The 24,464-nt window shown below is 35.7% G+C and overlaps 1 protein-coding gene across 1 annotated transcript in view; it reads right to left on the bottom strand.

The window, feature by feature from the left end:
- The window catches only part of tnn (tenascin N), a 36,803-nt gene extending 15,366 nt beyond the window's left edge, over positions 1–21,437 (bottom strand). The window contains exons 1-8 of the mRNA XM_055033652.1: positions 21,288–21,437; positions 15,521–15,718; positions 15,151–15,354; positions 14,617–14,991; positions 8,575–8,708; positions 7,087–7,216; positions 3,413–3,595; positions 2,653–2,742 (exon numbers count right to left, since the gene is read on the bottom strand). Coding sequence (XP_054889627.1) covers positions 2,653–2,742; positions 3,413–3,595; positions 7,087–7,216; positions 8,575–8,708; positions 14,617–14,991; positions 15,151–15,354; positions 15,521–15,716 — 1,312 coding nt within the window. The 5' untranslated portion in view covers positions 15,717–15,718; positions 21,288–21,437. The remainder of the gene's footprint in view (positions 1–2,652; positions 2,743–3,412; positions 3,596–7,086; positions 7,217–8,574; positions 8,709–14,616; positions 14,992–15,150; positions 15,355–15,520; positions 15,719–21,287) is intronic.
- Positions 21,438–24,464: the final 3,027 nt, after the last annotated feature.

Here is a 24,464-nt window from a genome sequence, read left to right as displayed (position 1 = left end):
TCTTCTGTGCAATACTTTCCCCCTCATCAGACTGACAAAATACAGCATTCACTCTGACTTTTTTGTTTTGCAAGTGCTGCAAGGACTTGTTTGTTCCTAAGTTGTCGTATATGATGGATCTTGTTACCACAAATGTTCTACTTCACTGGTTGTGTAGCATCTGGGGCTATGCAACACAAACTGTGGCCTCGGTCACTCGGAAAATAACTTATCCATTATAGGTGGCATGTTGGGCTGAATCATTGACCACACAGCTCAAAGTAACAGGCTGCATTTTATCAACTGCAGCCTGTCAGCCTCATATCCTAACTATACGTTTGAAGTAACAAAGAACATGATCTCCTACAGGTTCCAATGTAGGAGAATCTCTTGGACATCATAAATATTTTTCATGCTTTTCCAAGAATGTATGTGCCAAAATGCTGGCCCCTTGAATCAAATATTATCCCAAAGTTATGTCGTACCTTTTTATGTATATATTAAATCCTACCATTGCAGTAGGATTTTAAGTTACATGTTAAAATAAAACAGAACATATGTTATTTTAACATGTTCTGTTAAATAAAAAACAACATTTTGGTTAAATACATTGATGTTGTGAAAATAGTCTCCCTTAATTATTTTATAGTTTAACGATTTTTAGTCAGACTTTTCACACTATAGCTCCCCCTACAGGTAAAGTATAAGTAAATAAATAACCAAATATAATATTTAAAGTAGTGGTGAAGTGAAAAAAAGTGGATTATGAGAATGACACCATCAAGGCATCGCATTTCTGAAATATAATTCTATGAATAAGAAAGAAACTGATTTTTCCTTGAAAATCCGAGCAATATTAAAAAATATGCTCCGAGGTCTTTTGGGGGATATTTGAAGAGTCTGACTGAAAGAGTCTGGAAGGGATCAAGCAAAGAAAATGAGGGAAACACAAGGCAGATGGTGAAAGGGAAGATGAAATATGGGGAAAATATTTCCTCTGAGAGGCTTTGGTTATGGGAAACATCAACATCAACTTAGAACAAACCTCAGCTTTTATACTACAGAGACAATTACGCTGTAATTCATTATTTAGTGATATAATGGCGCAGAAAAATTCTGAGACCCATTATTCTTGGGTTCCTCAGATTCCTTCTTTAGCTCACCTCCTTCTATATTTTGGGTTATCATCATATACGCATTAACCAATCACTGCATTAACATTTTTTTCACATCTTCAAATACTTTCATTACATCACTTACCGACTCATACTATTTGAAATATTTGTGCTTGCCTGAAAAAAAAAAAATCCTCCTTTACGCTTCTTTTTTTATCGCTCATTATTGAATAACCTTGCTGTCTGGGGATGAACAGCATGTTTACTGAGATAAAAGGTTCGTTCTCCTTTTGCGCCATGCCAGTCATCATGAACTAACTGCAACAGCGCTGACAAACACAGCCGAGGACTATTCTCTTCAATCACTGCTAAGCCTGTTCGTGTTACACCTAAAATGAAAGATATGTGGCTACTGGAGTGAAGACAAGCCACTGCCTGTCTGCTGTAGATTAGAGCGTTTGCACTCACATGCGCACTCAATTACTGCACATGTAAGTGGCACATTCTCACTGGAGGAGGAAAAAAAAAACATCAGTAAAGACAGGAATCCATGAGTACCTGTCTGGCTTCATAAGATGAGAGGGAAGTCTTAAAAGCACGCTGCTCAACCAGATGACTAAAAATCATTAAATTGGCCTCTGCAGAGTTTGAGAAATGAAGAGACAACAATGGTGAGACTGCTTTTCTGTATTTTTTTCCCCCAACCAAGTAAGCTCAGAAGGTGGCTGATAGAGAAGCTGGAAGAGGAGTTGGAGACAGAAAAAGAGAATAATGAGAATAACCGGAGATCTATCGTGCTGTGTTTAAACCATGCTGAATGTCAAGAGCAGCTGTTAAAGTGAAGATAAAAAATAAATTCCTCCTCACGTACTAAAACCACTCAACACAAGCAGCACAACATGCTTATATGCATGAATACCAGATGGCATCTGTAAATCGCAGACCTCCTCACCTCAACCATCAGGGAACATCTCATGTTCTCTACATTCATATCGTGTTTCTTCTCAGTGCCCAGGCTCACCACAACCATTACAGCTTGTCCAGATGATTAGGTAGTAAATTCCAGCTCTCTGTCACTAACCCATAATTGTACTTCCTAATGGGCAAATTCATTATATTGTTATTACTGGCTGAGTGTGGAAGCTAATAGCAGGTTGTATCATCTGGTTCATCAGAATGATGTATGATTGATTAAGTGTTGCTCCGTTTAGGCCCTGACCTCTGGTGAATTACAGATGTCCTGAGAAGAATGATGTGTTGTCTTTGACTCTGCATGCTACTGAACACTAAAGGGAATGGGGTTATGCTTTTTGTGTCTGCAATGCATTTCAATTCCACATGTCCTGGATGACTTATTGACACATGTCATTTATCATTTAAAGTGCAATCTTCATTCAGTCATCTACTCTGTCTCCAATCTTTCAGAAATGCATTCCCAATGAAAATGGTGCCAGAAAGAAGTCAATTTCGGGACAACAGGGTTCACTGTCTGCTCTCTGGTAACACCAAATGGTCATATCAAGTCAACCTGCTCATGAATGCTGATGTGTTCACTGACCTGTGACACCAGTTGCAAAAGAAGCTTTTCCTTTGGTGTTCCCCTTGATGGATTGCACAGAAATTTGATACTCTGTTCCGGGATATAGACCTGTAAAAAGGCAGATTTTCAAATATTATTATTTAGAAACTAAAATGGAAAACTTTTACTTTCTTTACTGGTTCATGCATGTCTGAATCACACCCAACAATGTGGAAAGCAAGATGCTTATAATAAAGATGTTTAAGGATTTAAAATAATAACAATAATAATAATAATATAATAATAATAATAATAATAATAATAATAATAATAATAATAATAATAATAATAATAATAATAATAATAATAATAATAGCAATTATTACTATTATTATAGCTGTAATTTTTGACACACCATATTGGAATAATGTGCAGAAATAATATCAAATATATCCTATACTATTTACATTTAAAATCCCTTTTGCAGATCATCAAATTTTGATTGAATCCAAATTTTAAGAGCAATTTTGAACTTAACTTTTCGTTTTGTATTTTTGTAGATATTGATATAGAAAACTGCCTCATTCATCATAGTATGCCTAAAGTTTTTAAGAAACCTTAATTTTTGCCATTTTCTAAACAATAATTCCAAGATAAAGGGTTGAAATTTAAGCCACAAGATATTTAAAAGTTAAGTAGTCAGACTACGTTTTTAAGCAGTGTAATATTTTAACTCCTCACTTTGAGAGTATTCAGCATTGTGTCTTCAAATTTAGCTCACACTCTCGATATGACTTACCCACAATAGTGTACTTGGTGCGTGCTTCTTGACTCCTCTGAACATTCAGCTCCTCCTCTTGTCCTGACGGGTCAGTATGTGTCAGTCTGAAGTAATCCACTTCTGCCTGCGGGTTCTTCCAGTCCACTTGGATGGAAACCTCTGTCTGGCCAATGACTTGCATATCATCAACAGTTGAGACATCTGGAAAGTATACAACATTTGATAGAACTGGTTGTGCAGTCAAGAGCCTCTCTAACAAAAGCCTTCCTTAAGCCAAGAGTAATCGAATGCATGTTCCCAGTCGTAGTTGATGCTGATTGCTACTTGATGAATCCTGGACATGTGACACAAAATCTTAGTAAGTATTTCTGGCCTAGTTTCTAGTGCAAATATCTTAGTAGAGTTGAAATAAGACAAAACTAACTTACAAGTAACTTTCATCAAGAAATGCAAGCTTGATTTCAGTCAATAATTTCTTAAAATAGATGACAAGCTACTTATTCCATTGGTAGATTATTTTATTTACAACATGGGAAAATGTCTTGTTATATGTTAAATACTCTGCCAGTGGTGTACTAAGTGTACTAAGAAATTTGCATTAAAAATTAGACAAACATACTTGGTGACATTTCATGTTTTTGGGGGAACCACTATTTATTTACCTCACAGCTTTAAAAACAACAGTCATTGTTCTAAAACTGACGCACAATTTTGGTCTTGTGAGGATGCAAAAACAGTGCAAATGACAAAAAATGGTCAAAAGCATATGAGTGAGGTTCTTACACATTTTTAAAATTACCACTTTTTTCCACTTAAAAAGCGCCAACATTTTATAAATTATATTTGAAATATATAACAGTACAGCAAAGGTATGAATGGCACAGTTATGTGACGATGGTTAAGGGTTACGGTGAGGAAAAAAAAGAGGATTATTTCCTCTTTTAACACAAATTTTATAAACCACCCAGCAATTATCTTAAATAACGAAAATTAAGCCTGCTATGTGACCCCTGAAAAAACAATTTCATTGCCAAAGGGTGGAAAGGGTTTGTTCAAAAGCTTAGCTTAAAACTCAACATGAACAGACTGGTCATATCGTCAATGTCTTTACAATAGACTGAATGATTTTCACACAGGTTAGAAGATAGATGAACTTCTTTCAGAAACTTTCAGATGTCTAAAATCTACAGAAATCATTTGGTGAAGTTAGAAAAGTTGCAAAAAGCTATTTGTATCACACAGTTTTAAATGGTAATCAGCTTCAGGTTTGTAGGCAATAAAATACATTTTTGGATTGAACTGGGTACGCACAGAGAAACAGACTCGTGATTATGATCCAATGATTCTGTTCTTGATCAGTGATTGCAAAAAATAGATATTTATTGTGGAAGTAACTGAAGGGAAATGACACAAAGTTTGGCTTTTTTTTTCTATAATAAAGTCATTCGAAATAAAGTCAGAGGAAGTGCAAAGAAGTAAGAGTGTTCTAATGAAGAAAATGTATTTTCTACAAAGGTATGTGTGTTTAGGTCTCAACTAAATCTTTTTTGAAGAACAATTTTATTTACAGATATTTCATAATTAATTTTATTTGTTGTTTTTATAGTTTTGTTAATTTATTTTTGATATTTTATGTGTCTTCCAGTTCCATTGTTAAATATTCATTAGAATTTAAAATTTATTGATCTTTGAGAATTTTACAAATACCATTTTATTACTTGGAAATGGTCTCAACATAATATTATCATTTATCTCAATAACATCTGGGACAATTTATTGTCCCACAAATGTTAATTATGATGGGTCTAGGTACAACATATTTAAAATAAGTTTCATGGATGTGATAAGAGCATTGTTTTTTTTTTGTTTGTTTTTTTTCATACTGTTCCTATAACCCCATCTTCTATAGTGTGAAATTTCATTCAGACAAAGACTAAGAAGCATTTTTTGGGCACCTTTTTCATAAAACAGGGATAAGAAATAATTTCATTTACAGATGGGAACCAAATGACCATGGTGATTTTTCCCACAGCAAGGACATGCCTCTGGATTTATAACACATGGTGAGAAAAGATATTACAGACATAAAACAAAACAAATGAAAACGGTTAGCATAGTTTGTCGTTTTTTCCCCTTTTTTGTTTGTTTTTCAAAAGGAAATGGAAAAATACTCGCTTAAACCCTCCTTTGAAGTAGACCATCGTTTGAAGTTGAAATGAAAAGTATGTAACCCGTGAAAGGTCTGCCACACATTGTGTCTCCTCACACAGCGACAGGCCAGATGACGCGGTGTTTTCTCGAGGATAAAGCCCTGAAGTATGGTGCTTTATTTTCCCCAGCAAACCAGCTCAACCACACAGCATAATCCAACTCATCTCCTTCCTTCTCATTAACTACATAATTCCAGACAAGAAATCCCTTCTTCATCACATCTGTCTCCTACCACATCTGTCAATGGCAGTTCATGGTAAACACATCCATGCAACCGTTTCCTTGTAATTACCATAAAATGTAATGCCTAACAAGCCAGTGCCTAATGAAACACTTAGTAATTTCAAACTTACTTTAAAACACAATGTATGGAGCTTGATAAGTGAAAGATTACAGAAAAAAAGGCTTCCTAAATCCTAAATCCTTCCTAAATATTTAGCTATATGTAAGAGTTTGACATGTCTGCAAATTATTTGTACCATTTTTATCATCACAAAGTTTTGAAAGTGGTAAAAGTCAGATTTATCAGCATTTCAAGATATCAAGATTTTTTTTTTAAAGTAGCATTTATTGTTGTAGTTCTAGCCATACATTTATGTAAACTTTTCACAGGCAAACTTGATTTCATTGTGGATTTTCTCTTACTCACACAGTAAAGGTTTTCTAACTAATTATTAACCAGCTTTATCAATTGCAAACCCATTTCTGATTTGTCTTGGGTATCAGTGCCCTGACAGAAGACACATTTCAGCCCACTTTTCAACTATCAAGTTGATTAATCTTAAAATAATCAGAATAATTTTTTTTTCAATATTTCAACTTTTTTGTCTCATCTGAACATAAAATGTTTTTATTTTTTGTTTTGATTAGTTTTTTTAGATGGGAGCAGCCAGGAATTTCAGTAGAGGTTCAACGTGTCCATTTTAAATCTTGGTCAGAACACCGACACATTTGCTCCCTCTAGACATTCAAACTATTGGTCCAGGATTTCCCAGCTTCGCTCTATTGTTCCAGGATGGTTCTTCAGGTCTTTTTTTGGTCAGACTATTAAAATTTTGGTACAACGGAATCTTCCAATAGAAAAGCGATCCCAAACACAGATCCAGATTTTTAATGAGAAAGCAAGCCACAGCATTTAAAATCTCCTCTTCAACCCTTCTTAAAATGTGTAAGCATTAACCAAAAGCAGAAATAAAATCTAGCAATCATGCAACATAAAAAATAAAGAAATGAAAATGAGTCACATAACCAGCCAAAATGATGCAAAAAGCTTGTTAATGGCTGACAACAAACATACAACCAAGGTACACATTTAATTAGTGAGCATTTATAATTTTGAAAGTGTGAAAAAAAAGCACACTATAAAACATTGTGTGGACACTTCTGGGTTTTAAAAATAGCCATAATTATATATATATAGGGTTAAAAAATGGTTTAAATGCTTAAATGTGGTCAGTGGCAATAGTGAGTATCAATCTCACCTGTGGTTGCTTCAATCATATCTGCTTCACTCTGAATCTTTTTGATGACAGCATAGACTTGGACAATGTAGGTAACACCGGGTGTGAGTCCCGTTACGAGGTAGGAATTCTCTGAGTTGGAAATCCGAACCTGAGATACAGTTACAGAAAAGGATGCTTGGAATCAATACAGGAAGATGGAGTTTACACCGTGTTCCAAATTTTTATGCAAATTGGATTTAAGTGTCATAAAGATTTTTTTTGTTTTGTTTTTATTAAATGTATAGATGGTACTGTGTGTCAGGGCTATTTGACTCTCTATAATTAATTTCAGAGAGCTGTGTTTATTAGTTTGTCTGTTGAGCTCAATTAAATGAAATCTACTTAAAAAGGATGTTCCACATTATTAAGCAGGCCACAGGTTTCAAGAGAAAGGATCTCTCTGCTGACAAAAATCATCAGATAGTGTAGTGCCTAACCAGAGCTCGCAATCAGAAACGGTCACACTGGGCCCAGCCATACATGAAGATTAATTGTCAAACAGACTTGTTCACTGATGACTGTTGTGCAACCCTGGATGCTCCATATGGATGCAGTAGTGGATTAGTGGTGGATGGCCACCACATCCCAACACGGCTGTGATGTCAGCATGGAGGTGGTGGAGTCATTTTCTGCCCTGAAATCATGGGGATAGAATCATTGGTCGGTCCCTTCAGAGTCCATGAAGGTGTGAAAATGACCTCAGCAAAGTAAATGGACTTTCTGACTGATCACTTTCTTCGATGGTTCAAAAAGAAGAGCTGTACCTTCAGGAGCAAAATCATCTTCATGCATGACAAGGCATCATCTCATGCTGCAAGGAATACCACTGGATCACTGGCTGCTTTGGGCATAAAAGGAGAGAAACTGATGGTGAGGTCACCATCCTCCTCTGACCTCAACCCTTTTTGAGAACCTTTGGAGTTTCCTCAAGCTTCTGCTAGAGGATTCTGATGGTGGAATGCAGTTCAGATCAAGACAGCAGCTCTGGGAAGGTATTCTGGTAGTCTTATCCACAAACTCACAAGTTCAATGGATGCAAGAATTATTCAGGTGATATCAAAGAAAGGGTCCTATGTTAACATGTAACTCGGTCTGCAAAGATGTTTTTGATTAAAATAGTTTTTTTATTTTTATTTTAGGACATGTGACCACTTAATGCTGCACACGCAAAGAATGACCGTTTGCAGTTCTTCAATATCTATAAAATGTTTAGAAAATCTGCTGTGCATAATAATTGTAGATCAGTGCATTTTGAGTTTATTATTTTTGAAGAAAAAAAACTGTTCTCATGGGAAGTAAAATTGTACAGAAAAATTTGATTTATACTGTAATAGTTCATGACTTTAAAATTATACTGACCATCATTTGCATTGACCATTTAAGAAAATCTCAGAAAATATCACTTACATAATAATTTGGAACATGGTGTAGTTTGATATGAAGCAAGAAAAGACAATAAAGATATACCTCCTCCATGGCACCCTCATCAAATTTGGGATGATAAGTCAGCTTGTAATACTCTGCCCCTGGGACAGACTCCCACTCCACCAGGAGAGAAACATCCGTCACTTGGACCAACCTCAGACCCTGAGGTGTGAGGACTAAAAAAGAATCAAGACAAACAGAGGTCAATTCCAGGAGAACATATAATAAATTATATTTTCACTGGCTAATAGTACTCTCTACTGTTCTTTCTATCGTTGCATTTTCAATCTTGAGTGATAATTTCACTCTCATGGCACAACCAATGCAAAATTACCCCATTATTGCTAAAAGCTCAGAAATGCATGCTTGAAAGATACACTGTTTTGGTGGTTTTAATTCAAAAGGGCGATGTGCGTCTGTGGAAATTTCACAAAAGGTTAAAATACAGGGACATAAACAGCATAAAAAGGCATAAAAAGGGCATATTTCGAACTAATTTTGTTTTATGACAATTAGAATTAATTGCATATCAGATTCTGGTGATATTCCACAAGGCAGAGTCATTAAGTTTTTTTTTTTTTTTTTTTTTTTTTTTTTGCTTTTTTGTGACTATCCCCCTTTCCATGCAGTAGCTTTTAGTTAATACCCCTAATACCACTTAAAGCAAGAAGAACAAAAAACAAAGTCATTTCACTGTGTTTCTTTATATGGTTCTTTTTTTTTTTTTTTTTTTTTGCCTGCCTCCCACTTTTTCTTTTCACCTTGACATTCCCTTTTACACGGCACCTCTGTTGATGTTGGATTAGGTTCAATTGTACCTACACACGAAGTTGCAGATCTGTCTGTGCTTATTCTTTGGAACTTCAGGGCCAAATATCTTGAAGAGACTAAAGATTTGACATGGCTGACCTGCTACTGTCAACATCTAAATTGCTAATCTTTCTGTTCTGGACTGAAAATTCTGGAATCGGGGAAGAAAAAGCATTTCTTCCCCGATTCAAGGATCCATCTTTCAGTATCCACCCTGTGAATAAACTGCATTGAAAGCACAATGACATATGGTGGATCTGGGGGCAAATTAATAAAAAACCAGAAGATATTTTAGAGAGCTTGAAAGAAGTGCAAGTTGAATTGTACCAGTTGTGAGATTGACAGCTGCAATAGCCAGCAGCCTATTGTAGCTGGAGTAACTAATTTAAGATTCTCATAAAAACACACATCTTAAGGTCACAGAGAAAGCCCTTAAGAAAAGGCGTTTATTATTATTATCACTATTATTATTATTATTATTTCAAAAAATAAAATGCTGAATAAAACATTAGCTGTAGTTTCATGCATTTATTTAAGGAGCAGGACTTCAATATACACTGTATGGTGTTATGCATAGCCATATTAGTACCCTGCAAATTGAAATACGTTTTTTTTTTTTTTGTCTGTACTCAATTGTACAGTGTTAAGCAAGGTAGAGAAATTGTTGTTCTTTACTTTAAGTGAGCTTCTACATGCTTTTACCTCTGGGTTCAGGTTCAGGTGGATGAAACTTATGTAAAAGTTTATTTTGTAATGTTTTTTCTGCATATTCACAAATTCACAAGTCCAATTTAGATGCTACTCAGTAACATCTTAAAATAATAATGAAACACTTCTAAAGGAAAATCCCACCAGAATTTCTGTTTAGAGGCTTTAAGAAATGCTTTAACAAAGCCCTAGAGACATTTCTTAGGGTCATGGTAAACACATGAACTTGTGTGTCTGGAAGACAGCTGAAAAATGGCTTTTTCTTCAAGATAATACCCTGCAGGCTTAGAGATCTCAATACCTGTGGGCAAGAGAGCTGGTCATGTGTCAACCTCTCAGTGAAGGGAGTTCGATAGGAAGGGATCAGTGCCTCGCACAACAGTAGATACACCCTCTAATTTCCAGGATATCCATCAAGCTTGGCATTTAGAGGTATTCAAAGTGTCCTAAAATCTTTAAATTTGGTTGTAATCTCTGTAAATCTATAGATCATGTTATCTGGCAGCATGAGGTATGTACCATTGAAATTAAAGTTAAACAAATGTGCAGAGGTCGCTTTCATGACAAAACACAAGAATTGCCATGTTCTTTCTTTTAACCTTGACGGCAATTACTCATGCAACACATTTTCTTCCCGCCCTTTGTTTTAAAGTCAAATGTTCAATAACCTAAAATCACTAACAACTTTTCAATATGGAACGTTTGTCATGCAAAAGATGATATTTACAAATATCATGCAGACTATTCTTATGTCATAGTCTGCATGAAATACAATACTTCGATTATCCTCTGAATGCATCCAAGGAGTAATCTGTCTGTTATTGGCAACTACTTGTTATGTCGTCAACATTTCCATTTTTTTCCTGGCCAGGAGGCAACAGATCTCGAACCTATTTTCACTGAAAGCTTTTTCCATTTTGTTGGTATCTTGTTACATCTGTCTTGTCTGAGACATTAAGCAGTCTTATCCAGCGGTGGTTTTAGTCATTAAAGAGGAGCTCCTGTAAAATAGTTTAAAGAATTTCTTGGAAAATTAAATCAATCACAATTATTGATTATAAAAGGTTACAGTATATGGTTGACTGATGACATAAAAGATCACAAATGCTTTTAAAATTTCTTGTTACACAACTTTATGACTTCTGACGAAGTGAAAAGAAAACTCTCCAAATCTAGGCTGGTTTCTGTTGTCTTTTACTGCTCTTTTTACAAGTTTAAGCCTTAACTAATTTGGATGAAAAATATCTCATTTTTTAAGAGGAAAAGGCTCAAACTTTTGTGATGCTTTGAGACATATCCCACATAACCTAAGGGATCATTAATTTGGCCCAAAAAAATCTCGAGCTGTGAAGGGGAAAATAATAAAAAAGGTCTGCATCTAATTAGAAATCAATGGGCAAAGTTATTTGTTTCACAGAAAGTCTGATTGTTATCTTAAATGTAATTGAATGAGAAATCAGTACTGAAAATCAAACTTTTTTTTCTTACTGAATCCACACTTGGAACATGATAAAAATCAATTTCCATACTTTGCCTGGCTTTTCAAGACCATGTAGAAACCTGTCTGTGTAGCTTTGAAAGGTTTCCTTATTTTCTCTGGACATTTTTGATAAAACACCAATTATGGGCTAAATGGCATTTTTAAAACTATCCATCCCATAACAATGGTTTAAGTCAAGTCTTGGCAGTCTGAGTCCTATTCATGACAGATGGGAGGATATAGTTTTATAGACACTTTAATTGTGATGAAATGTTCCTGTCAGATAGCATTATATATTATATATTTTACCATCTAATCAACCATATGTCTAATGTAGTGTGAGACATCTGTCTGTGTTTGCTTACTGATGTAACTGAAGAGTTTTACCCTCATGTTGCTCATTGTGTAAATTGCTGTAAGGAATGCCAGTATGCCTTGAGGATCGGAAACACTTTCAGCCTGGTGGTCCAATACTTTAAAGGCACTGCAGTTTACTTTTGGATTGGTTTTCCAGGTTGAAGAATTATATATTAAGGAACTCGTAAATCCACAATAGTCCTGAGTGTGTGCAACATATAAAGAAACTCCGTAGCTTTGTCATTTCTAATGACAAAGTTACATTCCAAGTGAGCACAGTTTCATAGGATCTGTACTGTGAGAAGTGTGGTGCTGTGAGAAGAAGATACTTGCCTTGGTATATAAATATCCTCATATAGCATGGATTGTATTTATCTTTTATAGAAAAAAAAATGTATGAAGTCCCTGTCTCCTTATTAAATGTTTTTGGGCTTGAAAAACTCCTGGTTGCTGCAGTCATGATCGCAGTGTTTGGGAAGCGTTTGTCCTTCCTATCATTTCCCCCCTGTGTGTTCTCAATGTTTTCCCATCCGTCTTTTAAAGTATCCAGGTGGGCTTGACATTGCCGGCAGCTACCTGACAGAGCTGGTTTTTATTTCTTCCTCACAGTGCATCATTCTCTCAACTCGGCACAAGACTGTGTTTTTTAGACAGGTAACACTAAAGCTAATAGAAATATAAAGATTCTGAGATCAGATTATATTTGTTTATTCTTGCTTGCTCCTTGTCTGTTTTTCTCTGCTACAAGATTTCTGCCAGTTTAACAGATTTTCCCTTTCTGCTGGTCTGGAAGGACTCCAGCAGTAAGTAAAGTCTGCTTGCAAACTTTAAAAAAAATGGGTATCCTGATCAATACTTCTAGGATTGGTGTGCGGTCCAATTTTTAAAAAAAACTTTTATTAAAAACTGTGTTTTTGTCTTCACAATCATAGGCCTTGCATATTATTTTATTGATCAATTAAATTTGGACTGGAATTAAGATTAAGAGTTTTTCATCCACAACAATGGTGATCACAGTGAGAGACTGTAATTGTTGCTGTAGCTCACTGTCAATATGTGCAATGTTACCTTCACCTGATACTGTCCTGAGAGAACTGTCAATGTTAGGAGAGCTATGACTTTGACATAACTCACTATATCAATGTATGCCAGCCACTTGGTCCTTGCAGATGAGCATTTGCCCCTGTTTATATGATTTATTGCAAAGCTGCACAACCACCTTCCACTCAGAGATAAACAGTTTTTTATGATGATCCCTTAGGGGCAATGACGCACTGGTTTATATGAGGTCTATTCAGACGTGAAGAAGGAAAAATTATAAGTGCAGTTTTTGTATCCTTGTTGTCAGCGTGAGATAAATTATCCACATTGGGAAAACAGCAAATTGCTCATCACTGCATTTCTTTAAAAAAGTCTCAGCCATTGTTGATTTATTGCTGCTGATTTTATGACCATTTGTTATTGTTATCCGTTATGTGTTTGGCATCGCCTTCTGACAGGGACTATTATCATTGTCACCAGCATGTACAGCCAAAGCTTTCAGAAAAATCTGGGCTGTGCGCAATTGTCTGCAGAGACCTCCAATGCAGTGATTTTCAATCCAGGTCCTCGGGACGAACAGTCAGATATTTTCCTGAACCAGCACACCTGAATCAAATAAATACATTACCTGTATTTGGTATGCCACCAAGTCCTACAGAAACCTGGCAATTATATGTTTACTGAAATCACATGGAGAGGCACAAAAACACCTAAAACATGCAGGTGGAGAGTCCTGAGGACCAGGACTACCGCTCTAGTGGATTGTAATAAGCTCTTAGGCCACATAGGCTTTACAATCAAGGGAATAGTTGAGTGGACAAGGAGGAACTACTACAACCTATGTTGGTACAGCATGTCTGTATGAACAACTGCACCAACAGCTTTTCTGTTTTCAAGGAATGATGATACTGCAGAGCCATAAGATGTTCACAAAGTTTGTAATAGTGATATCAGTATTAATTAGCACACACCTGGTTGAACTGTGCGTGTGCTGAACTCCTTATAAAAGCGATTTCTCAGTGAAACACTGGAACAACCCTTATTAAAGGGAAACACCAACAGTTTCTTAAGATGTTCTAATACAAAGGACAGAATTCAGGTGTTTTCTTTTATTTTTGCTGAATCTTCAATGCAAATAGCTGTTCTTCTGCTGTGTTTTGTTTGTAAGCATTTCATTTTTATTCCCCATTCAGTCTTGATTAATATTGTGTTTTAGTCATCAAATTGCTATTATTTCCCATTCAAAATCCCGTTCAGCTGTAGGTTTGAGCTTCTAAATTTAAAAAACAATTAGGCAAAATTGCAGTAATTGATTTTTCAAAAGTTAAATAGTTTGTGAGATTAGATCATAGTGCATTATGGACTGTTTTGATTCCTGGAAGCCAACAACTTTTGTGGAACATGTACTATAGCATACTATGATAAAATGTATGTTCAGAAGTGGATGAAAAATCACTATTTAATATGTTGCTATTAAGCAAACAGTTGGACTATTTGATAGGTTTTCAGCTTTGGTCCATAAAACCCCACCTTAATCTGTAAGAAACTGAACTGCTAAATACTGGGCTGCAGATAACTTGTAATAATAGTATTTGTACTAGCACAGGCTAATTGCTGAGATCTTGAGAAATTTATTTAAAACATTTGAAATTTAACATGTTTTGGGTTTATCATTTGAAATGCCTTACCTAAAGAACAATCCTCTCCATAGAAGCCTTCTTCACAGACACATTGACCATCCACACACAGCCCATTGTCAGCACAGTCATTAGGACATGTCGGGGTACTGCAGTCTTCACCGGTAAAATGAGGGAAACACACACATTTTCCATCCCTGCACTCCCCCTTATCGTTGCAGTCACTTGGACATGTCAGCTGGCTGCAGTCTTCTCCTGTGTAACCCTCATAACATTTGCATTTCCCATCGACACATCGGCCATTGTCGTTGCACTCATCAGGGCAGGAGGTCACAGAGCAATCAGGGCCTTCCCATCCTGGGTTACAAAGGCAGCTGCAGGTGTCTTGCTGGTAAGTACCATGACCACTGCAACTTGTGTCTACACCTTAGCACAAATACATGACAGAAGAAAACATTGTTGATAGCTGAATGTTATACTTTATCTTGCTTGAACTGAAAGTTGAAGTGGAATGGCCCTTTAATTCAGGTGGAATAGCTGACTGCTTATTCCGGCTGCTTAAATGCAACATTTGTGAATACTTACCTGCAACACCTCCTCCTCTTCCACAGCATCCTTGAGTGCACTGGGTCTTTAGGTAGGTGACTTCTTCTTCCAGTCCATTGATTCTGTATAGTAGGTCTTTGAAGCTTTCTGATTCCTCACAATTACACTGAGGTGTTTGCAGCCTAATGTTGTGTTTAAAGATGATGTCATTTTCTCCATTGGTTATGGTATCTTGTTGCAGCCCTACAAAAAAATTACACTTTTCAGTTTTTGATGCTAATTAAAGCACAAAGTAAGAATGTTCCATCTAGGTATGTGTTTACATTGCATGTTAAATTCAAATTTCTTCTGTAATTGTTGTAAGCTGCCTATGCGTATGTTTTATTTATGTTTGTCTCATCTGTTTGACCTGTCTTTTGTGTCGGCAGACGTTCCACAGTGCAACTGGAACTTCCCGGGATGTCAAGCTTATAGATGTGGCTGAAGGTGAGTCCCTGTTCTGTGCCAGAGGAATCTGGCTGGTTGTCTATGCAGTGCACATGATGTGACACAGTGCAAAGTATAATCAGCAGGCACAGGGCCCTCCACAGGAGTCCAATCCTCATTGCTGCAAGGAAAGATACGTGTTATTTTTTTTTTCGTATTTAGTTTTCTTTTCTGCCACAAAATAGACACCTGGTGCCTGCAAGTCACATTAAATATTCACAGACTGCTTAAGCAACTTTCAAGCCTAAATGTAAATGCAGAAAATGTATTTCACCTTGAAAATATTTTTATAAGCACGCATTTTTCTGACCAAGTTTGTCTTATTCTGCGACTAAAGGTAAAAGTATTTTTTTGTGTTTTTTTTTACTGTAAAACTAGTGACTAAAAATGCTTAGCTATTTCCAGGCTATAAATGTGTCATAAAACATTGCACCATAAAATAGTAAAATGGAGAAAATTTTGCTTTGCACCAAAAGTCAGTTTAGTGTTCCAGGATATAAAACAATATTGCAGTTATGTTTCTGCTGATGCACGTTCAAGTTGCTTTTTTGTTGTTATTGCATTTTGGCAAAACCTCTCCCTTTTTTCTGTCAGGGTAGGGAGGGGTCAGAGTGGGACAGGCCTTAACTTGCAGTAGATTATATTGGACACAGATGAAAACATGCTGCAGAGCTCCAAGGGTCGGGAATCAAACCCCAGACAACTGCATGGAGGACTAATAAGAGGTGGAGTGAGGTGGTCACTTTACTTCTCCCCTACTTGTCGCCCCAGGAGTCTTCTTTTCCACTTGTTAAAACTTAAACAAAAGTCATGGGCTGAACCAAATCACACTGTAATAAACCCATTCCTTGGTCTACTGAACGCCCATGGTCAATCAAATGTTCTTGGACTGAAAGCAAATTAGGAAAGTCTCAATTCAGTGTGAGAGAAATCATTACACTATACCTTTACTACCCTTCAAAGGGAGTCTACACTACCTACACCTTTCCAGGACACATGAAAAGGATGTGTTTTGTTTAATCCAACAAAATTAAACAAAACACACTAAAAGAAGAATGATTATTTTGAATTAAGTCACCATTGATGTATGACTATCAAAAAACCAACTCTGAAAAGGTTCGATTTAATAAGCTTATAGCATTTAAAGGAAGATTCAAACTACCTCAGTATAGACTATTACTAACCAATTGATTCCAGTGGTTTTTAATGTTGGTGTATTTGTTTATGACATCACTGGAATAGCCTACCAAATGTGGAACAGCTCACAAGAAAATGGAGATATTTGTATTCATGCTTCACTGGAGCAGAACCCTGAATCTTGAGGTTGAATAAGGTTTTCTTAAATTGTTTTCAGAGTTCAAACTCGAGCCAGAAAAGGATGTCTATTTAAAAACAATTCATAAACTCTAGTATGCTCAGTAAGGCGAACAGCTGTTTATTTAATCTCAGGTAATTTCATTGTGCATGAGTGGGTTTTGTATGTGCTGATGCACCCCCTCCACATTAAAAAGCACCGGAATATGAGCAGTCATCACTCAGCTGGAGATTATTTTAGGTTGAAGTATGAAATTTGCTTGTTCAGGCATTTGCAAAGCTGCAGAAAGTGTAGAAGGCCTCCTAATTATGTCATTACATGTAATGACAGTGATGTCAGGTTAACATGAAACCTTGTAGCGGCTTCCCCAAAAAACCCAAATAATATGCTTTAAAAGAAGTGTACCTTTTAAAATCTTGAGGTTAGTTTGGGTTTTGGTCTGTATTTAACCTTCTGGTAGAAAAAACTTTTTAAACTGGTGGAGACTTCTGTGTTGAGCTTGTGTGGTCTAGAAGAAACACACGTCCAACAGATGTTGTTGGAGGACAGATTAGTAATAAATGGAAGCTATATATATATGTATATTTGATAGATTTTAATTAAAATTGAGTAATGGCTTTTTAATAAAGGTGTAGGGACAACAAAAACGTCCTTAATTTCAGGTTTCAATGGGACTCACTGTAAAATCTTGAGAACATCAATTAATTTTAATTATTTCTTTTTATTGAAATGATCAAACTCCTTATTCAGAAAACTCAGCTGTCTAAACAAAGCTTCCTGCATACAGGTTGGGAGAACATCTGGAAAAGTTTGAAATGAGATGAGAAGTAAGCGACAATAATATGATTTAATACAGGCATATCTTTGGCCAGATTATAAAAATGTCAACAACTGGACATAAATCCAACCCATCTTTCATTCACTATTATTACATGAATAATAGTTAGATTTGCCCCAATCTAAAGAAATCTTACAGTATGCCACTTTGCTGAAAGCTGGACACAAGTTGTTTTCCTCTGATTCCATATGAATTTGAGCAATTAAACATTGCTCAAATGCCACATTTTAGCAATGTTTAAAAAATAGAATGTAAAAAAAAAAAGAGCGTAAGGACATTCAAGTTGATCAGAAGACAGCAGCCAGATGATAGACAGAACAGTGCAGTTCAAAGCTCTGACAGACAAAGAGCCTCAGTGGCCATGTTTGCTGCTTCTTATTGAGGTTTTATTTATTTTCAGACCCTTTTCTTGTTTCTCTTAAAGAACAAAGAACTTTGAATGTATGTACATAAAGCAGAAAATGACAGAAAGGGGAGACATGAAGGCGCGAGGGGGGAGAGGAAATGTGTGGCACTCAGTGCTGAGAAGAAGGCAAAGACAGCAGCAAGATGAAATGGAAAAATAGTCCTCAAACCTGATTATGAGTAACTTGGAAAATAAATGAACACCCCCATCCCACCAGAAGTTTGAATTTCAATGTCTTTGTGTCAGCCAAATTTGAAGAGCACGTGTGGGCTGCAAGAGCTATGCTTCCAGCATATTTTCTGGGCTAAATAAAGACACATAATGATAAGTGAGTCATTTAAAACTGTTAAGGACATCCAGTGTATGAAAAGAGTATATAGTTGACAGTATCACTATATCTATATAAATAAAACTTTTACATTTTTGTCTGAGGGTAATATAATGTAGACAGAAAAAAAACCTCTGCTCATTAAACTGTAAAACATTACTGGAATTCATGATTTCTTGTTGATATATTTGAGAAAAAATGGGAGGAAATATGAATATTTTTCTATTCATACAAGAGGATGAAAGAAAGCAAAGCACCACATTCCAGCTGGAGAATCATTGGTGAATGCAACTGATGATGCAATTATCAACAATATAAATAAACAAAGACAAGAAAGCAATGCAAAGTTGCATAAATAGTCCATCATGATCCAAAGTGGTTCAAAATGTTTTCATACAGTTTCTGGATTCATTGGATGCACTCATATGGACCAGCAACATAAGCATATTAAACATGTTTGGTTTAATATGATTTAATATGTTGTCTTCACGGTGAAGACAGTAATCTGTCTTCACTCTGAGACTGGAGAAGACAGCAGGGAAACAATGTGGCATTTTGTCAGAACATAGCTCACTTTGACTGCATTTAAAACTGTCCGTCAAGATAAAGTAACATTCAGCATGTTTAAAAATCCTGTTAAAGATTCCTTCCTTCATTATGGGCCTGTAAAATGTTTGTTGAAAACACATGTTCTTTAATAAGGACAGAATAAGGACTGGGTCCATGTGTGAACAGTATGTGAAAGTAGACGTTCACAGTTCAAAGGACCAGAGGAAGAAGAGCTCCGAGAGTAAGACTTTAATGAACGGGAGCCCACAAAATTCCTTGACTTTTGAAAACATATTGAGACTCCTTCACTGTATTCTACATTATGTCTTATTGCATTCACAATTTTTATTGTACTTCATCGGGACACAGTATTAAAAAGACAAAAAGAAAAACAGAGAAAAGATAAAAATAAGAACTGCTCTGCTAACAGACCATCTGAGCAAGAGGAACTGAATCTCTGCATCTCCTCCAGAGTTACCATGGGAATCTTGACTGATATTTATTAATCCCCAGCATAACCCAACTCTTGTTAGGTTTGCAGTTTTTACATCCTCTTTTTGTTTTTATGATGCATTGAACAGCACTGTGCAAAATATTCAGAGCTTGTGATTTTCTTTTAGAGTCAGTTAGATAATTTAAATATCTATCTCTATATAACTGTCTGGATGCATTTTACAGTAAGTTAGTGATATTGGTAGTTTTAAATAACTTTTATTTAGGGTTAACAAAGTAAAGAGACTGCATACAAATGTACATCCCACTTTACAGATTATTGTTTCAAACATGATTAAAGTTTGCAGTTTTATTGTGAAATAATATGTAAAAGGTTCAGTGTCATGGACTTTTTTTATTTTTAAAAGGAAGTGTCATGGAAACGGACACAAAAATATCATACAAGAATGTAATTAGTGCACAATGAAGGAATCATCTTAAGATTGTGTTGATACATGATATGCATGAATGGTTGTAGAATGATCTGCTCTTTCCATGTCCTTTCCTTTCTACGCCTTTCCTTTCCTTGCTCATTCTTTTCCTTTCCTTTCCAATCTGCATATTGCTGACAAAACATGGAAAATAAACTGATCAAATGCAGCTGAAAGCAATTATCATCTGTGAGTGGAGCTCATATCTACATGATCCCGTCTACCGTCTGTTACCACACAGACCACAAGACGACCTTATTTTAAACTATGGTAACTTTATTGCCGCAGTAGTACTGTCAATAAAACCACTGAACGGTAATAATAAATGTATAATGTAGTACAAAGCATGACAATTTTGATGGCACTGGAGTTATACTTATGTTTAAAAAATAAAGGGTGTTTCTAATCTTTCAGTCAGTGAAGACAAAGAAAAAAAGTTTAGACATAGCCATGACAACACTTTTTATGTCCCATCGACTCAGGATTGTGAGTTTTTCCTCTCATTTCTTCTTTCTCTCTTAGCTTCCTCCTCCTCTCCATCATTCTGCACAGCTGAGAGCCCACATCTGCAGCTCGTTTTAAGAGCGCTCCTCTGTTTTGCCTGAGCCAGTACAGTAGCATTAATAGTAAATCTACCAGATCAACAGACCGTTAAGGACATCTTTCCCGCCATCCAAATGTGATTGCATTAAATTTGGGTTTTTATCATAATGGGAAAATTATTGCTAGCAGCTTTGTTGACACAGAAACCTTGATTGTCTACAGTATATTGGAGCTTTTTAATTAATAATAGGAGACATAAATATAGACTCGAAATCTTTGAAAGCTGCTCGGCTCACCTTGTGAAATTAACTATTCTAATCTTAAACTAAATATAGTCTGTATATTCCAAAATGAACTGGAGTTTATTAATGTTTATCCCTGAATGAGATTTACAGGAAGGTAATGCTGTCATTCCCACCAGCAAAATCAGAAACACATTGTGAAGTTATTGATAATAACTTTTAAATTGCTCCCTAATGTGTGGACTAATCATTGAAACAGTTCGAAATGAGCAGTGTCGTACAGAAGTTAGTCGTAAAGGGATTAAGTAAAAGGCCGAGGTAAATATCTTCAAAAAGTTCTGCCAATGTGTTTTATAAATGAAATATTTGACAGAGACAAAGCAGTTTGCAAATAGATAATGTATCACACCTATATCAGAAATGTGCAAAATCTGCAAATTTACTTTATCACAAATTTACACCAAACTACACATAATTAAAAAAAAGTTATCCAAAGATGCACAGTATAAATACAAGACATGCTCATTTTAAATCCTGCTGTCTTACCGTTTTATGATTTGTTAAATTTCCCCCTCCTTTATCTTCTGTTTGTCTCTTTTCTTTGAAAGTCTGAAGGTCACTCAACAAATATCTCCCTCCGCCACCTGTTGACAGGCCAGAGCTACTGATTCAAGCTCTGAGGATCTCTATACTCTGAGCGACTTTCTCTTCCTCTCTCTCTCTCCCTCTTCCTACTTAAATGTTAACATGTCTCAAATGCCTGTAGGCCAGTGAGTGGTAAGTTTGGGAGTGTCTATACTCCTCTGAAAGTCACTGAATGAGGAGGATGAAAGATCACAGGAGGAGGAGAGGTTATTAACTACTTATATTTGATCCTAGAGACAGTGACTCTTGACCTAAACACTCTCTATGCATAGATTATCAGTGGTCCTCTCTCATTTTCCACTTATTTTATTGCGTGTTTAATTGCAGTAAGCAAAAAAAATTTTAAAAAGCATGAGGAATTCAACATAATCTCTTCAGCAGCAACTGAAATAAAGGTCTTATTGGAAGCAGTGAGTGTGAAGCCAAGTCAAACACAGATTTGATCCAGGATAAAACAGTCCCCTGAGAAATAATTATTTTTGACAGAATTTATCTCTCGTGAAACATAGCACAATGAATACATATTCAAAGGCAGAGACATGCAGACTGTTTTAGAGATGAAGATAAAAGAACTCCAGCTGTGGATCCTGGGCAAATAAAAATATGATAATGATCACTTTGGTGAATCCACTGCTGTTCTAATAAGTGGGGGGAAAAAATCCAAACATCTTGACTTAATTTTAAATGTTTTCTCTTAAAAAATATGTCTCTCATTATTTTTATGGAGATGCCCACAAAATGGGCATCAACCCTTCCCTCAACCTGGCCATGTCAGACACCACTGAGTGCCGTCTGAGGAGGCATCAAAATCTTACTCCTTTACATGCCTGCTTCTTTTTGGATGGCATTCCTTAAAGAACAAAAGTTAAATGTGAAGTGGAAGCATGTAGCGCCAGGTAACGGCCACGGCAACAAAGTTCTGAATTCACATAAAACAGCTTTGACGTTTCTGTGGGAACATTGGGAACACTGGGATTGTTTGAGTGAGACTATTCGGATCACAAGCTGAGACAGGAGTTGGGAGTATTTAAACAGAAATCCGTGAACAACGTGACCGGTCATTGGTATACATGTTTCTTCTATTTTAAATATAAAAATATGATGGGATGAATGAAACTGTAGATCAGAATAAAGAAAAATGCATCTGCATCTTTAAAGTTATCAAATTACTCAAAGGAGAACTTTGTCTGTTGAAGTCATGTAAAGTAGGTCCTTGGAGAGTTAGTATTCCCAGCTGTTTTTGGTTGTAGTTTTTGTTAACATCATGATGCCTTCCTGAAAAATACTAGATACTGTAAGTGAAATTTGCAGAAAAGTTCTGGGTTCTTTTTTTTTTTTTTTTACACAAGCTAAAAACATTTTGTTCTCAAATAAATACTCTACATATAACACACAAAAAGCTCAACATTTTAAATGGTTTGTGATTTTATTGAACATTAGCCCAGTTACTGTTTTTCTTTTTTTTTTTTTTTTTTTGAAGTAACATTTTACTGCTGTACAGTACAGCATTAGTGCACTTCCATACACTAGTTCAACATTCTTCTTTCTTTAAAATTACAATAGATACTGGACAAGTGTAGCTATTAAGTTACTACTATATTTATAATAATAAAAAAAAGATTATTTTGTTCTAAATGTGTGGTAGGATATGCCAATTACTGTGCTTCTTGGGACAATGAGAAGCTATGTCACGCACGTCTATTTCTAGTGAAAAATGTGAATGTTTCCCATTTCGTGTGTTGGTTTCACCCCCATGCTGGGAAAATGTACCCCACACAGCTGTAACAGAACTCCTCTCAGCAGGGTGAATCTCATATTATGTTTTCTTTAAAGTGATGCATGTCTGCACTCAGCTTCCTTCCTCCTCTGGGCAGAAGACAAACTTTCAGATGTTATTAGAAGAGCCCACATACACCTTTTGATTTACTTTCTTGACTCATTTCTACTCTTTTAAGGGTAAAATGCTCTTCATGGAAAAAAAAAGTGGTTTCTTTTTTTTTTACATCAAAATGTAGTCAGGGCACACAAAGGTCAAAACTGTTTGGGAATACCTCCTGGCTAAGCTAATTGATGTAGTTTGTGTATAACAAGCAGCTGGTAATTGGATTTATTTGCACCTGTCAGTTTATGTTATTGTCTGCTTCTTGGAAAGCTCATTAAAACATAGTGAAAATAACTGTTATTTTCAATGTACCTCAGGCTATTTACAATATTTTTTAACTGTGTTTTTGTTTATATTAAACATGTATATGAAAAATAAATCTTTACTCTGAGATGACAAAGCATTGAATGTGAACTTCATATTTTATGCTTTATATTTATAACCTGAAAAAGACATTACCAAGTTATGTTTGCCATGACAGATTAAATATATTTCTCATACTCCCATACTCTTCTGTTGGCACTGGTTTCAAATCTCGACACGGAAATCGCAGCTGTTTTTCATCCATTTAAAATGTGGTCGACATAGTCAGTAATGGGTCAGAGTTGGTCATTTCTTAAGTTCTCAAAACAAGCATCCAGTGATTATCCTTCAAGTATTTCCATGTTTGAGAATGGCTCTTTTCATGTTGTCAGGTGTTCCTCCCCTCCCACATGTCGTTTGATCTGCATGTTCATCCGGTATTTTTCTGTTGCTTTTGTTGCAATCAAGATTTTTTTTTTTTTAGTGCATTATAAACATGTTTTGAATGTCTATTTTTTTTCTGTTTTTATCAGAATCAAATCTATCTTCCATTCAGCTAATAAGCTTTCTTTGGCCTTTAGTGGGAAATGCATTTATATTTCTCGCAACAAAATTGATGTGGCAGATGTTCAAATGTCATGTATAGATATGAGTTGACCTGTTGTTTACAGTGCTTCACCATCACAGCTGAACACAAGAAGTGAGGGAGATCTTATTAATCACAATTAGTACATTGTGTGCCTTTTTAATGAGTTATTTTTTTAACAAAACCAAGAGAAAAATATTACTTACTTCCTTAGATTTTTTTGTCATTAAGATAGAAAATAACAGCTTATTTTTAAGTTTGATTACAAGATAAAGGAAATATTTTACTAACCACTTCTCAATACTGG

Source organism: Poeciliopsis prolifica, unplaced genomic scaffold (genome assembly GCF_027474105.1).
Source record: "Poeciliopsis prolifica strain line A6 unplaced genomic scaffold, Auburn_PproV2 SCAFFOLD008, whole genome shotgun sequence".
Lineage (NCBI taxonomy): Eukaryota > Metazoa > Chordata > Actinopteri > Cyprinodontiformes > Poeciliidae > Poeciliopsis > Poeciliopsis prolifica.
This window is presented reverse-complemented; position numbering and strand designations above follow the sequence as displayed.